Here is a 15391-nt window from a genome sequence, read left to right on the forward strand (position 1 = left end):
GTTTGACATTGTTTTTAATGGAAGTGTTTTTACTACAAATGTTTTATTTTACCGCACTTTTTGTGAAAAATGCTTTTATAAGAAGTTGAAAAAGTGATTTTAATTGTGTTTTTTACAACACAACGCATAAGTACAAAATCGCTTTTAATAATAATAAATTAATAAAAAGAACATTTATTACAAAAAATATTTTCATGAAAGGAAAGTAGAAGAGGAAGAGGAGAGTGAGAAGGAAGTGGAAAATGAAAGAGAAACGAAAAGATAGTAGGAAAATGTATTTTAGGAATATATAAAAAAATTTAAAGTGTTTTTTTTAAAGAAACACCTCTCAAGTGCTTCTTTAAAAAACACTTTTAAGGGTTTTTCAAAAGTGTTTTTTATAATATTATCAAACGTCCATTTTTTTTTACCTTAAAAACGCTTTTAAGTATTTTTAATACTAGAAACATTTTTAAAAAATACTGTCAAATAGACACTTATTTTTCAAATATTAAAAAAATTGGAAACATTTTTCTAATACCACTATCAAACATATCCTAAAAATGATATCTAATTCAAAGTATGAGATATATAGACAAAATATGTTATATTTATTTGTATCTCAATAATGAACTTATTTTTATTATTTGGGTTTTCTTCTTTTTTTATTTTTTTATTTTAACGCTTGTTCAATGGCTTTGATTAATGTTTGAAATTAAAGTTTGGTACAAAAAGAGTTGAGAATTAAATTTCATATGATAAAATTTTATTTTATATTATTTGAATATTTTACATACATTTATGATTGGTGTATTTTGGATATTTTAGGCAAACAAGAAGATGGATGCAAGTCTGCAATAACATGGCGGCTCGCAATGCTTTTTTGGGCTTCACCATATTCGGGCTTGTAAAAGGTCATTCCCAAGGCAAGGCCCATATCGAAGGCATGGAAACTAGCCTGAGCCTGATCTGCTCCATAAGGCCTATACAAGCCCAGCCCAAGCCCAGATCGGAAGATATGGGTCCCAGTAGCAAAGCTCCTTCGCGATTGGTGAGTGGAGCAGCGCGTGGCGGTCATTGCTTCTGCTTTGAAGGAACTTGTGTAGACATGGATCAACTAGGTTTTATCCAATCCTAATGCAAGCCCAATACATGACCCAATCTATGCGGACTCCACACAGCCCAAAACCACGGCCCATTTCACAAACTACAAAGGAAAACAAACAAAAAAGGAAACCATATGTTGGAAGCAAAAAGGTCAGGAAATTCATTTTACACCATGTCTACTTAAATATCAATTCAACATTATTAAAGATAATAAGGTGGTGTTTGGTTGTTTTAAACTCAATTATAAATAGAAATTAAAACTAAATGATGTTTAATAGTATTAAATATTAAGTTATTTATATTTCTAATAAATATTAAGAAGTAAAGAAAAACTAGCAAGTTAATTTTAACATTGATGTCCTACATTGAACAAGAAGAAATTTTCTACTGCTATATATGTATATGATCCTTTTAACTTTATAGATGTCTTTTAAAGTTGTGAGAACCCTTTTGGGGTCAAAAGTAGATAATATTTATATGATTGGATGTGAATTGTTACTCATTATATCAAATTCTATCCCCGACCCTGGTGTGGGGGTTTGTTTGACCCGTGTGGGGATTTGTTTAGTCCTATGAAGGGGATTTATTTATTTAGTCTCGTACTCTAGGGTGTTTGTGATATCACACATCGAATAGGAGAAAAAGTTTCTGATACTATATAAGTATGAGTTTCTCTTAACTAAGTAGGCAACTCTTAAAACTTCTTGGACCTAGAAGAAACAGTCTTTAAATAATTTTAAAATTTTAAGAAATAATTAACAATTTGAAATTTAAAAACAAATTACTTTCCGTAAAAGTTTTGAAAAACAAATAACACCTTAAAAAAAAATTTATTTAAATTATTGTGTATAAAGATTGTTATTAAGTATATTACAACTTTAAGTTAAAATGACTTAAAAATAATAAATCAAAATAATTGTTTTTATCTAAATCCTAGACATCATAATAATTAAAATAAATAAATTAAATTTATTAAATAATCTTAATACTTTAATAATTTAATAAACCGAAATTCATGGATGGCTTCACAATTATGGGAAGGCAACAAAAATTATATTAATTGAACTTGCTATGTATTCTTAGTACAACTAAATCATTCAATTTTCCTTAAGCATAACTACACATAATTGCTTTCTTTTTGGATGGTTATGGACTCATCACTCATGAATATAATTTTACAAACAGACTTTTGGCAATGGAAATTCACATAAACTTGAAAGTTAAAACTACATTCATATCCCAAATTATTTAAGCTTTTTTTTTTATTCTTAAAAAGTAATAAGGAAGGGAAAAATTTTATTAAGAAGAATAATTTTTTTATACATAAATGTTATGGAAAATGGTGAGAAAAAACATGCTAAATTAATAAAAGAGGAAGAAATATCTTTAAAAATAAGAGTGAGAAAAGTTCGAGGAAAATGTATGTTCTAATGGTTTAATTTCTTTTTCTTTTCTTTTTCTTTTTCTTATAATTTCTTTTCCTTAATTCTTTTTGGGACCAAAAGACTAATAAGACTTGTTTAGTAATTGTTTTCAAAAATAGCTTTGAAAAATAATTTTTAAGAGTAGTTTTTAAAAACTTTTGAAAAATAGTTTTTAAAAATCATTCTTTGATATTTTGTAAAATAGAAATTTGTTTAAAAACTTAAAATATTTTTAATTTTTTTAAAACCCTTTTGATAGTGATTATAGAAAGGACTTTTAATTTTTCTAACACTATAATTTGTTTATCTTTCAAATATTAAACAACTAAAAATATTTATTAGAGTTATTGTCAAACACATTCTTAGTATTTTTAAATATGTTTTAAAAATAATTTTTATGTCAAAGTGTTTTGTTTTTAATTATTTTACTTATTTGTATAATTATTTTTTAAAACGATTATTAGAAAACAAATAAAAACAATAGAAAATAACTAAAGGTGTATTTAAAAATACCTTATTTTTTGTTCTTAAAATAACTTTCTATTGTCATTTTGATTTTTTGTTTTAGAGATCAAAAAATTATTCTCCAAAATAATTCCATAAAAATAATAAAAAATGGTTGTGATAGGGTGCAAATATCATCCAAAAACTGCTAAATATCCATCATTACGTTATGAAAAAATAAGGTTGATGCATTACCAAATTGAGGGAAAAAAAATAAAAAAATAAAACACCCACAAAAACAAAGAAAAGATGAAGATCCAAAAACACTGAATTAGATCATTTGTTCATTGGGATTGGCTCCTTAATTTCTTCAACAAACCAATCTTGCTACAAAAGCCATAGAACTTATTCTCACACGTCTTGGTCGTTTCCTTCTTTTTCTTCTTCCCCACCAACCCTGCCATGGAAGAAGAGATTGAAAGCTTGTTTGATTTTCCGGTCCACCGGCATCGGTTGGATGCAGAGATCACAATCGGCAGGGGCTGAGAGGCCTGGGTGGTGGCGTAGGCGGCGGCTGCGGCCACCCTCTTTGATCTTCCGAAAGAAGGCAGTTTCATGAGATTTCTTTCGATGATACTGCTGACAGTAACCAGTTCATATGAATCATATAGAGGGCTGCCGCAGTCCCATACGCCTCTGCCTTTTTCTTCTTCTTCTTTTTCTTCATGAATTTTTGCAGTTTTCTTCATAATTTTGCTTTGTGTTTCTGAGTGAATTCTCAGATGGGGTTTGGGGTGGTTTGTAACGGAGAGTGAGAGAGGGACATTTTCTGCGACCAACCACATTGATTCTCTGGGCTTTTACTATTGAGGCTTGCCCCCTGAATTCGATATGCCACTGCCATTTTTGCTCTTTGATTAATTATGCCACCCACCATCCAACTTTGAAATCCCTAAAATGCCCTTTATTATATATGTCAAGGGTTTTTTTTTTAAAAGAACCTAATATATATATATATTACATGATTTTATATTTAAGAATTAAAATTTTTTAAAAATTAATGAGGATTTTCTATTCCTATTCTATCTAAGATGGGAAACAAAAAAGATATGTAAAATAAATTTATAAGTAAGATAGAATGAGAAAATCTTCCCTGATCTATCCTATTTGGTGTTGTTTATATCTTTATTTATATGTGAGTTTTAGTTATTTTATTTTATTTTATTTTTATAATTTTTAAAATTTTAAAAAATATACTACTTAAATTTAAATACGAGCATTTAGACAATTAACAATAAAAAAAAAATGTTTTAAAATGTCTGAGCTTGAGTCATGTGTCAATAAAAAAATCATAATTTAAAAAAAATGTTTTTTTACAAATGGTACTAAATTTTTGTTATTCTATTATAAAAATAATATTTCTTCTTTATTTTAAAAATAAAAATATAAGAAAATATAGTCCAACCTCAAATCCTTTTCCAAATAAGATTAAATTCTTTTTTAATACAAATAAATTAGACTGTATTCAATTACTTAAATTTAAATTTCTTGCATTGCTCAAAAGGATTTGTTTAAAAAAAAAATCTTAAAATGAACCATTAGATTGAAAATAATAATAATAATAATAATAAAGCTTAAGGGATTGTGTCTAATTCTATTTTACAAAATAATAGTCGCTATTTTTACTATTGGGCAAATAATTAATTGGTAGGGCTAATATTGTCTTTTAACAGAGGGTGCGCCATGTGACAATACTATGTTGCCCCAGACCAGTCCTTCAGGTTTGGTGAAGAAAATGACAGATGGGCTAATTTAATATTGGCTTACAATAATAGAAAAATTAAATATAAGGAAATATGCAGTCATACTTGAATAATTTCTAGCCTAACTTTATTAAGAAGGGTTTATTAATTTTTTATAAATAAGAATTTTCTATTAGTTGAAATTTTCATTTTGTATTTTTGCTATAAAAAGTTAAAAACATAATTTAAAAATCTGTGTAGATGTAAACAAATCTTAAATAAATACATATTTTTTCAAAATTTCTATTTTTATTTTAAATTCTCTATTTTTTTCTATAGGAGTAAACAAACTTTAGATATTTTTTTTTTGGGAAAAAATTTCTATTTTTAAGAAGATAAAAAAAAATTAAATAACAATATTGAATCATTTTTATTTGGGTGCAATTTGGATAGGTTGGATAGATCTAACCTGAATCCAACCCGATATTTAGACGGATTTGGATAAACATTTTTATTACTTTAGTTGAGCTTGAGTTAAGTTTTCTCAACCCAATTTCAATTTGGATTGGGCTTCGAGACTGAGGTCCGTACAACTTGAGTTTTATCCAAATCAGATTTAATATTTTTATAATATTTATAATGTCTATTATTATATATTGATAATATTCATTTTCTTTTTAGATTAAAAAAACTATAATTATATCATATAATTTTTTATTTTTTATTTTTAAAGATATATAAGTTTATTTTTACTTTTTTATTGTTATATTGAAATTTTGTATTACTTATTATTTAAATTTTAGTATAAAATATATAGAAAAAAAATGTTTTTAAAAACTATTATGGATGAATTTTGAATCTTGTAATCCAATGAACCCAAACAACTTGAGTATAATCTAATCAATTCAGGTTTAACCTAATTAACTCGAATTTAGAAAATAAGGTTGAGTACATTGGGTTAAAGGTTGAGTTAAGTTGAACTTGGATTAATTATTTCTTAATTCAGGTTGAACTTGGATTGATTATTTCTTAATTCAGGTTGGGTTAGCCATTAACCCAACCAATTCATCCAAGTTGTAGCCTAATTTTTATGAAACCCATGTATTTCTTTGGAAACCCATTAAAATAAATTAAAATAAAATTGAAATTTTAGTTAGTGGTTGACCTTTGACCTAACACAACATCTATCTACTCTTGAAAATGGTGTGCCACCTCTTATCCTATTAATTATGCAACTTTTTCAACTTATTATTATTTTAAATTTTTTTATCAGTCAATTATTATTAATTTCTTATTTTAGATTTGCTTAAAAAAAATTAATGTCTCTCTTTACTTAAATAAAATAAAATAAAATTAAACATTAGTGTGTAGAGAGAATATATATATATATAGGATTTAAATTGAACCTAATTTAGTATTATTATTATTTTTTAAAAAACTAGGTTAAAGGAAAAGTATTGGATCCAAGTGGAATCATGTTAGCACCTTGACCATATTGACATAGATGATGACAACTTGTCAAAATGTTGAATATGCTAACATAGATGATGGCACCTTATAAAAAAATTCAGATAAATTTCATGATTGTGACAAATACCATCTCTCAACTTTGAATGAATACATAGGATAGATGTTGGTTCATTCATATTGTCATTGTGGCCAACCACAGACCCATTTTATTTTATTTTATTTTTTTTTAAAATAACTCATTACCTCACTTTTCCCCCATATTTTAGGGGTAAATTAAAAAAAAAGACAAGTATGAAAAGAAGGAAAAAAAGAAAAGAAAAAGAAGATTTTGCAACATACATAATTTTCCAAGGTAAAATTCCATCCCCATGAATGGGCACAAAGTCCGTACTTTGTTGAAGCAAACCACTAATTGGCCACTTGAAAAGAAGATCAAATCAAATTGTTGCATATTGGGATATTGCATATCAACACAAGTTGAGTGGAATCAAAGTCACAATCCAATTTGTCTTGGGCTCTTATTTCTTGTCCCCTTCATGAAGTGGACCCTTTTTTTTTTTTTTTTTGGCCTTCCTTTTATCCCTCTAACATGTCCATTACAACAGGAAAAAAAAAAGGGGGAAGAAAACAATGGGCACTTTGGCTGTGGGCTAGTGGGTTGTTGGTTGCATGCTTCTACTTTTCTTTGGTGAGATGACACATAACAAAGCCCAACCCCACCCCTATATTCAAACCCTATTAAGATATTTTCATGGTTAAGATACTAGAGACAGCTTTCAATTTCTGTTTTTAGTAGTAGAAAAAGTAAAAACAACTAATTTTGTAATGTTTCAAGAATCAATTTTCTCACTGTTAGTATAATAACACAACTACTTTAAAATCACTTTTCTACTTTAAGATTCTAGTGTATGAATGATTCTAAAAAGCATTTTTAATCACTCTAATATTTAAAAAAAATTATCATTCTAGTGTTAAAAAAATCACATAATAAAAATACTTCAAAAATGCTTTAAGAATAAGAAGTTAAGAACACACACATAATCAATATTCAAACACCAACTAATATTTGATAAAAGTATATATTTATTAATAGAAGTGATATCACAAAGGTTCCATGGACTGAAGACTTTTTCAAGAGAATCACTTCCAAACAGCCATCAGAGCTAGAAACAGGAAATAGATGTAGCTAGATGTACCTATAATTTAATAATTTAATGGGGAGTCACTAACTTACAATTTGCAGTTCATTCACCCAAAGGCAGTACTGAAATGGCTCTTCACAACATTGGAGTACAGAATTTGCAACACCATGTTGTTATTAGGATTTACACATCTTGGTGTTTTGTACTGGCTCAAGACTCCTCCTATTCCTAAATAATGATCTAGAATCTTCTGGAATGTTCCTCTCCGAACGAGCTTGAGCTCGAGTGGCCCAATGCTATTGACCTTGCGAGAACTGATGTACCCTGCATCAACAAAAGATCGGTCCAGACAGTTGCAGCATTCGCTTGAGACCTCAACGCTCACTTCGCCGCTGATTTCCCAGAAGATTACATAGTGCCCAGGATCAGTCGATTTATCCACTTGGCTGGTGAAATCAATCACTTCTACCTTCTCTGGGGCCAGCACTTCGGCTGCTGCTTCAACAGCTAGCTGGAGATCCTTCTCTGTGTTCTTGTCGATGTTGATCGTCAGCAGAAGATTCCGCCTGCACACGAATTGGAGTTCTGGGGTCATGTTGTGGAAGCCAGCGATCTTCACCACATCACCTAACCTATACCGGTACAGCCCTGCAAGTCGATGCAAAAAATGAAGGTTTTGAGTAAAACCATGTTCTAAATCTTCATTTTGGAATCATTCCAACAATTAGAAATTATAAGCAGATATGGATTTTTTGGGTTTACACATGGGAAGTAGGTTTCATGCACATGGTATATGCAGGCCCAAAAAGATTCTTTGATTTGTGTGTAACGGTCAAATGATGAATAAGGATTTTTTTAACTCAGGATTAGGTGCAACCATCGGTCTACCAAACCCTAGACAACAGAACCATATTTTAGACACCAAGTGAAATCGATACCGACATGGGCAATATGTATACATAACATCTGTTTCCCTTAAATATTTTATATATGCATTAGGCATGTAAGCATATCATGAAAGCAGGTTATGCTACAGACACACATACAGAAAGAGAGAAGACAGCATCAAAGATTAGCTTTGAAAGCTATGGTTACTTGCAGATCCAGGATCCAGTCACCGATATTGAAAAATATAAAACTATCAGTCAAACTTTTTAATAAACAATTGTAGTTTAAATAGTCACTAGAGGCATAACCAAAGATGGTTTTGTTTTATATGGTCTAATTCAAACTTCTGCGGCATACCACATCAATAGATTAAGTGTACAATGCCACTAGAGCACACATTTTAGTTGGACTTTGTTCCATGTTTCTGGATGTATGATATCGATGCTATGGATCGAATCAAAATTAATATATAAGCAAGCACATGCGGACACGAGTATGATAAAATGACCAAAATACCCTTTTCAAATGTTCTAGAAATACAATAGCATCTTGAACCTTGCACTCTGTTTTTAGAATACTTTTCAGCATTGTCAAAACTATTGACTTGTCAAAAAAAGAAAAATATTCTTTATAGGTACACCAAAATATGGACTTCCTCAGTGCTCTGAAGCTTAAGAACATGGAATTGTAAATGTGAACATAGAGCCATATGCAGTTTGTTTTGTGTTTTGCAGCATGCGCTATTCCAAAGTTGTTGAGTTACATAAACAAAATACCTTATAACACAAGCCCCTGCCCCAATGCACACAGACCTTGTAAGGAGGATATTGTAAAAACATTTCCCAGTTACTGGGCTAAAAAGCCTCCCTCCACATAAAAGAAAGACAAAATAAACTAGTATAGAGTGAAGAAAACCAATAGTCATATCAGTTTATAGAAGCAAACGTTAAACATTAAAAACAATAGAAGAAAATAGAGAGAAAAAACAATCTTATCTCAAAGAACAGTGGCATGCACATGGAACAAGGAAACAGAATTCTTCTTTAAGAAGGCTTTATCTGAATCTATAAAGAAATAGATTTCATGGAGGTGTCCTACCGTAAATATTAGAGGCTACACATAGGTAAACATAAGAAATGGAGGGAAGTTTTCTAAGTTGCATATACATGGGACATTTAGAAATAGCAACTACCTTTCCACGAGACTATATGCTTACTGGATCTCATACGAAAATGTCAATCAATCAACTGTCTTTAATAGTTCATATGGTAATTCTATAAGCGAGATATTCAAAGATGCTTGGTGTTAGCCAGCTAGGTTAGTTCTGTCAACAAGTGAATTAAGAATCCTATTCGTGAAACTACAGAGAAAGTGTCTAATGATAGAAAGAAACGAGACAGTATGGAGAGGATGTATAATTCATCAGGATAGAAGCTGTTCTCTCTGAACCATACAACCACATGGTGAGCATTTAAGGAACTTCAGGATCCCATATACCCATTAGATGGATGAAGGGTCAAATAAACCAATGGCTTGACTCATCGATGATTTTAACAGCAAACAGGAGAATTTCATGGAAATTGCCACAAATATTATAGGCCAATTATTCAAATGATGCAGATGCAGGAATTGATGCTTATTCTTTTTCTTTTTTCTCAACAAACCAAATAATTTAGTACCTGCGAAATTTGTGACAATAATCTCATACTCTTCGCCGATCTTGACTTCAGTTAAGCCCACTGGCTTGGACTCAAAAGAAGATTGGATCTTGTCTTGCCTGTCCTCCTCAGCACTCCCCCTCAGAGGGATAAACTCAAAATACCCAATATTAGGAAGCACAGCATAAGTGGCCAACTCGGGGGGCAGTTTTGGATTGATATTTGCTCCGATCCATCCTTCTGAAGATCCATAATCAGCACTCAGAAGGGGCACGTCCCCTGCATAGTGCCTCAATTTTTTCAAATAAGGCTCCATTGAGCCAGTCATGATCCCATATACATACTTAACATTGGGAAAAAGGGCTGGTATTACTCCATACCAGTTACTTAACCCTGAGCATTTTTTATATATCCATTCAGCCAATTCAGGGTTTGGCTTGAGCAGTTTTGACATAACTGCACGAATAGAGGGGACGGTGACATCCTTGGTGAGAACCCCATCTTGTATATCTGCACAGAGCTGTTCCCAGACTTGTTCAAAGGTTCTGAATGCATAGACAATGCTGTGGGCGAATGTCGAGCTCACCAGTTGGATTTCATTATGGTGGATTAGTCCACAAAGGAGATGGCAGTACAAGGACTGACGGAAGTCGGGACCAAATATCACTTCATCAGGACTGCAACATGGGGACTCAATTGCCTTCATCGTAGTCTTGAACTGTGAGCTACTAAACACATTTGTAGTTGCAGTTCCGGCGAACAAACCCCCTTCTGTTTTGAACTGCTTGCTTCCATAGATAAATTGTAAGGCCATTCCATTCCTAACAGGGAATTCTCTGGAGAACAAAAATCATTGTTCACATTAGCAGAAGACTAATCAAAACATAATCGAGAAAATAAAGAGAGACAGAAAGCTTAAAATTAGAGTTTTGAAAAGCTCAATAAATGTAACATGAATATTCGTGCATGACTTGTCCGAAGCACAGAAAAATGCGTAGTGCATTTTCCATTCAAGTTCAATGCCTAAAGAAAATGTACTATCATATGAACAAAGAGAAAGTTTTAGCCACCTGCACAACTCTTCCTCTCTCTTTGTATGTTCACATAATGTCCATAATGGAACATCTAGATCTAGGAGTAAGAAAAGTAGAATCATCATATCTTAGCAGATTACAGAATAATTTACTTAAAATGACAAATGATTCAGTTAATTCCTTCACAAAAAAAGATAAAACACAAGGTAAGTATCCATAGACAGCAACTGGCTAAAAGGCATTGAAACAAAAACAATATAACCAGAAGCAATCTCCCAATTCAACGATCCATTTTACCTGTTTCTAAAGGCGAAAGAGGTTCGATAAATCTGCAGGGTGGTTTCCAGCAATTCATCATTGAAGGGTACATACTTTTGCTTCCCCTGCGTCGTCCCGGAACTGCACAAAGAATGACAAGAAGAATACACATACCTACATGAGCTAGCAATTCCTCAAAACTCAAGAATCACAAAGATTAAATTCAATATGCATTTCACACAATTGAACAAGAAATTCAGAACATAAAATGGAGACATTATGTATTATGCATACCTCAATGACATTGTTTTTATGGGTTTTCCGGTGAGAACGGGGGAAGTATCACCATCCGCAATTCTCTTAATGTACGGTACCAAATCCGCGTGAGTAACCAGTGGAACACAAGCCTGGTAGCTTTCGGGGTCGGTTCGACCATTCAGACCTTGCTTTTGCAGGTACTCTGCACTGGCATTATCCTCTAGAATCTTCTTCAGGGTCTCTCTTTGGACTCTTCCAGCATCCTTTGTCAGCTCTTCGAATTCTTCGATCACTTTCTCGGCTTTAAATTCCTCCATTTTCTCCAACATCTTCACAGGCTTCTACAATTAGAATTGAAAATTAAACTATCAGCAACTATCAAACAGCCTCTAATTCAAGAAATGGGTGTTTGAATTTGCAGAGCTGTAGAATAGTAGAGTCAATTCTTGGATATGGGTGTTCGGAGACTCTAGTTTTCTACTGGGACATTGGAAAAATGGAAATAAAACTCTTTTAAAAAGGAAAAAATGAATGGGTCCATAAAAAAATGCTTTGAAAAAGACTTACTTTCTCAGTATTTTCTCTCCTTTTTCTATCTGTTTTCACGGAAACCGAACCAAGTTTAGGAAAGAGAGTTGTATTTTTGAAAGCTTTATCTTTCCTTACCAGTGGTAAACCTGTTCAGCAATCAAAGTTTTACACAGAAAACGATTATCAGAAGAAAGAGGTTAAATTTTTTTGAAGAAATTCAAACTCCAGTTGATGAACCTTCGCCCAAAAGGAGGAAAAAAAATCATTTAATCCATTGAATGCAATCCCAAATTCAAGCTCATGGCCGAATTTAAAAGAAAGTCACAGTTGAGAAAATGTAAATAAAAAATAAAAAAAACAAAAAAAAAAACACACAGGAAAGAAAAAAAGGTCTGAATCTCCCATTTGACTCACTTAAGCTGAGACCTCCCGTTCCTCCGAAACCAAAAACACCCATCCCCAACAACATGCTCCTATTCTTTCCCATTGTTTTCCCAACAAACAAACAAACAAGCAGAAAAAACACACACCAATTCAAAAACAGAAGTCCAACAAACCCGACAGACCCAAAACCCAACTGCAAAAAAGCAGACAAACCCAGCTCCAATTCAATCAAAGCGAGAGAAAACCAGCAAGAACGAAGAATCAAAGCCAATACCTTCAACGACTACTCTCTATAAAGAAAAGAGAGTAAAAAAGGAGGTAGAGATTTACACAAAACCAAAGCTCGTGCAACCCCCTACCTTTTTATACTCAACTCAAATTTCCAAAAGACCAGCCTAAGAAAACTCCAGAAAGAGAAAGTCCAACATCTCCGTCTCCCTGCCAAACACCCGAAACCCAAGAACACAGAGCCTTTTTCTAGAGAGAAAGTGAGAGAGTTTCCATAGAGAAAATCATTTTCTCTCTCTAATTTTTTTTTTTACCTTATTTTCTTTGTCTGGCTCGCTGGCTTGAAGGGCTAAGATTCCTTACGGTTACATTTATATAGGCGCCACCAATCTGCCGTCCATATTTTTTTAATTCCACTTCCGCCCCTCACTTTTCTCGAAAACACCGAAGTTAATATGATGACGTGACGTTTTCCGAATTTCCATTTTTACCCCTGATTTGGAATCTGAATTACGTCCCAACTGATGCATCTTTGATGTGGATTTAAATCTTATTTTAATTTGGAGTATTCTGAAGTGTCCATGAAGTGTCCACCACCACTCAACATGGACGGTTATTATTATTTTTTTATTATTAAATCATTGTTGACTGATAAATTCGTATTTTTATGAAAAATGAGTTAGCATTTTGATATAAATAAAAAATATTTTTAATAATTTGTTATACATAAAGAAATAATTTTTAAAAAAAACATCTTTAAAAATTATTATAAGGCTTTTCTTAAATTTTGGAAACATCGTGTTTTTCAAATATTATATAACATTTTTTAGATTTAAAATGATTTGTAAGGAGATTGAAGTTGAGATTTTTTATATTATAATTTTATTTAAAGAGGTAAATTATAATATTCATGAGGGTTAATAATATTATTTTAAAATGTTTTCATATGTATTTGTATTTGAGATATAAAGAGACTCTTACGACTTTAAAATATATTTATAAGTTAAAGAAGAGTTTATACTTATATGCCATTATGAACTTACTTTTTTATTCGATGTGGGATATCTCAATTACTTAACCATGAAAACACATCTTTTTAATTATATAAACGCATTTTAAAGTCATAAGAGCTTATTTGAGTTTTAAAATAGATAATATCTACATAATTAGGTGCAGATTGTTACAAATTATATCATAACCAATCTTTGAACCCAGTGTAGGGGTTTATTTAGCTGATGAGATGTGTTTATCTATTTAATCTTGTAATCTCACAAGACAAAATGAGAATGTTATATTTGCACGAGATAGTGATTGTGATATCATATATCAGATGTGAGAGAAAGTTTCTAACACTATATAAGCATAAACTCTTTTTAATTAAATAATGTATTTTGAAGTCGTGTGATGACCCATTTAAATCTATAATAGACTATCTACATGGTTAGATACGAATCATTACAAGAAGAACTTTTAAAGACTTATAATGAAAATGAAATGAATTTTAAAAACTCATTAAAAAAATTTGAGATATTAAAGATTTTTTACCACCTAAAAATTTAAAGTCAGTTTAAGTAATTTTTAAAAACATTAAGTGTAAATTTATAATTTTATATTTTTTTTATAAGAGTTTCCATTTTTTTATATCAATTAATTTTTATGATGCAACAATTTTATTTTACACTAAAGGTATGTAATCTATACTATTAATAGGAATATTTTATTTTATTGATTTGATTTGATTTTTTGGTCTTTTTAATTTCCTACCTTATTATAAAGGTCAACACTTCATTTCTTTTTATTCCCAAATCTTTTCTTCTTTCTTTAGCATCAACCCATTAATGATTTTGAATAATTTTAAGTAATTGAGTGAATTCAAACTCTATCACAACATTTTAAAATTAAAATCATATGATTAGCACAACACATAATTAATAAAGACTTTTGTGACTAGCTGCCTTGAATCCTAAAGAGGATGAAAACAAATTTCAATTCTCATGATGACATGATTTTAACCAATAAATGAGACAATTGCTTAGCACAATGTAAGGGGGGGTCCAACAAGGTTGGATTCTATATGAAAATTTAAAATATTTATCGAAAAAAAAAAAAAAGAGAGAAAAATCCATGACTCCTCATCATCACAACAATCTAAATATTATGTTAACCAACATGTTTTTAACACTTGTTTTGTCATTTTTCAATCTAAATGGAATGGACCCATTGGAATGTAGTGCACCCCCATGTTGGTGGTCACAAGACCAACCATCTCTTATTAGGGTTTTGGAAGTATTAGGATTTTTTTTTCTTTTTTCCAAACATTAAATTAATTAATTTTACTTCTTTTGTTGACAATGATGTCTCCACTCTTCACAAGGTTTTTGTGATGGGTTCACCCTCTTGGCTGTGCTTTATCCAAATGTGCGTGAAACTTTCCCTCTTTTATATGACTTTCCCAATGCAACTTGTCTTGATTGATATGCCTTTAAATTAATTGCATTAGGTGGATAAGTTTTGGACGTGGATTACTAAACATGGGAAACCAACGAGCAATATACTATGCCTATGCTTCCCAAGGGCATGTGGGCATGTGACTATTCCTTGCAGCCCCTTCATTTGGACAACCCATATTCTAAACCTTTGTGGGTCCAATTACCTTAACCCATCACAAGTATTAAATATGTTGGTGGGGTGTTTTTTTCTTTGGATGGATTGGAATTTTGATTTATCTTTTTCTGAAGAAAATAGACTCGAGATGGGTGAACCAATAGACTTAAATGAATGGTCTTTTTTTAAAATTGACTAGACCATAGACTTTTCACACTAGTTTAGGACAAGAGTTGATAC

The 15391-nt window shown here is 31.2% G+C and overlaps 2 protein-coding genes across 6 annotated transcripts; both read right to left on the reverse strand.

The window, feature by feature from the left end:
• Positions 1-3148: 3148 nt before the first annotated feature.
• LOC104881928 (uncharacterized) lies at positions 3149-3844 on the reverse strand. The gene has a single exon (XM_010663591.3). The coding sequence runs from the start codon at positions 3797-3799 to the stop codon at positions 3299-3301; it is 501 nt and encodes a 166-aa protein (XP_010661893.1). The 5' UTR covers positions 3800-3844; the 3' UTR covers positions 3149-3298.
• Positions 3845-7231: 3387 nt separating this feature from the next.
• Positions 7232-12963, reverse strand: LOC100251627 (jasmonoyl--L-amino acid synthetase JAR4). 5 transcript variants are annotated; one of them, XM_010663586.3, is made up of 6 exons: positions 12862-12886; positions 11972-12081; positions 11441-11745; positions 11186-11287; positions 9876-10690; positions 7232-7956 (listed from the first exon to the last, which is right to left on the reverse strand). In XM_010663586.3, the coding sequence occupies exons 3-6, from the start codon at positions 11731-11733 to the stop codon at positions 7415-7417; spliced, it is 1752 nt and encodes a 583-aa protein (XP_010661888.1). In that variant the 5' UTR covers positions 11734-11745; positions 11972-12081; positions 12862-12886; the 3' UTR covers positions 7232-7414. The 5 variants fall into 5 exon arrangements, with proteins under 5 accessions (XP_010661888.1, XP_010661887.1, XP_010661889.1 ...); XM_010663585.3 differs by lacking the exon at positions 12862-12886 and adding an exon at positions 12679-12855; XM_010663587.3 differs by lacking the exon at positions 12862-12886 and adding an exon at positions 12594-12855.
• Between the last annotated feature and the right edge of the window lie 2428 nt (positions 12964-15391).

This window comes from Vitis vinifera, chromosome 15, assembly GCF_030704535.1.
Source record: "Vitis vinifera cultivar Pinot Noir 40024 chromosome 15, ASM3070453v1".
Lineage (NCBI taxonomy): Eukaryota > Viridiplantae > Streptophyta > Magnoliopsida > Vitales > Vitaceae > Vitis > Vitis vinifera.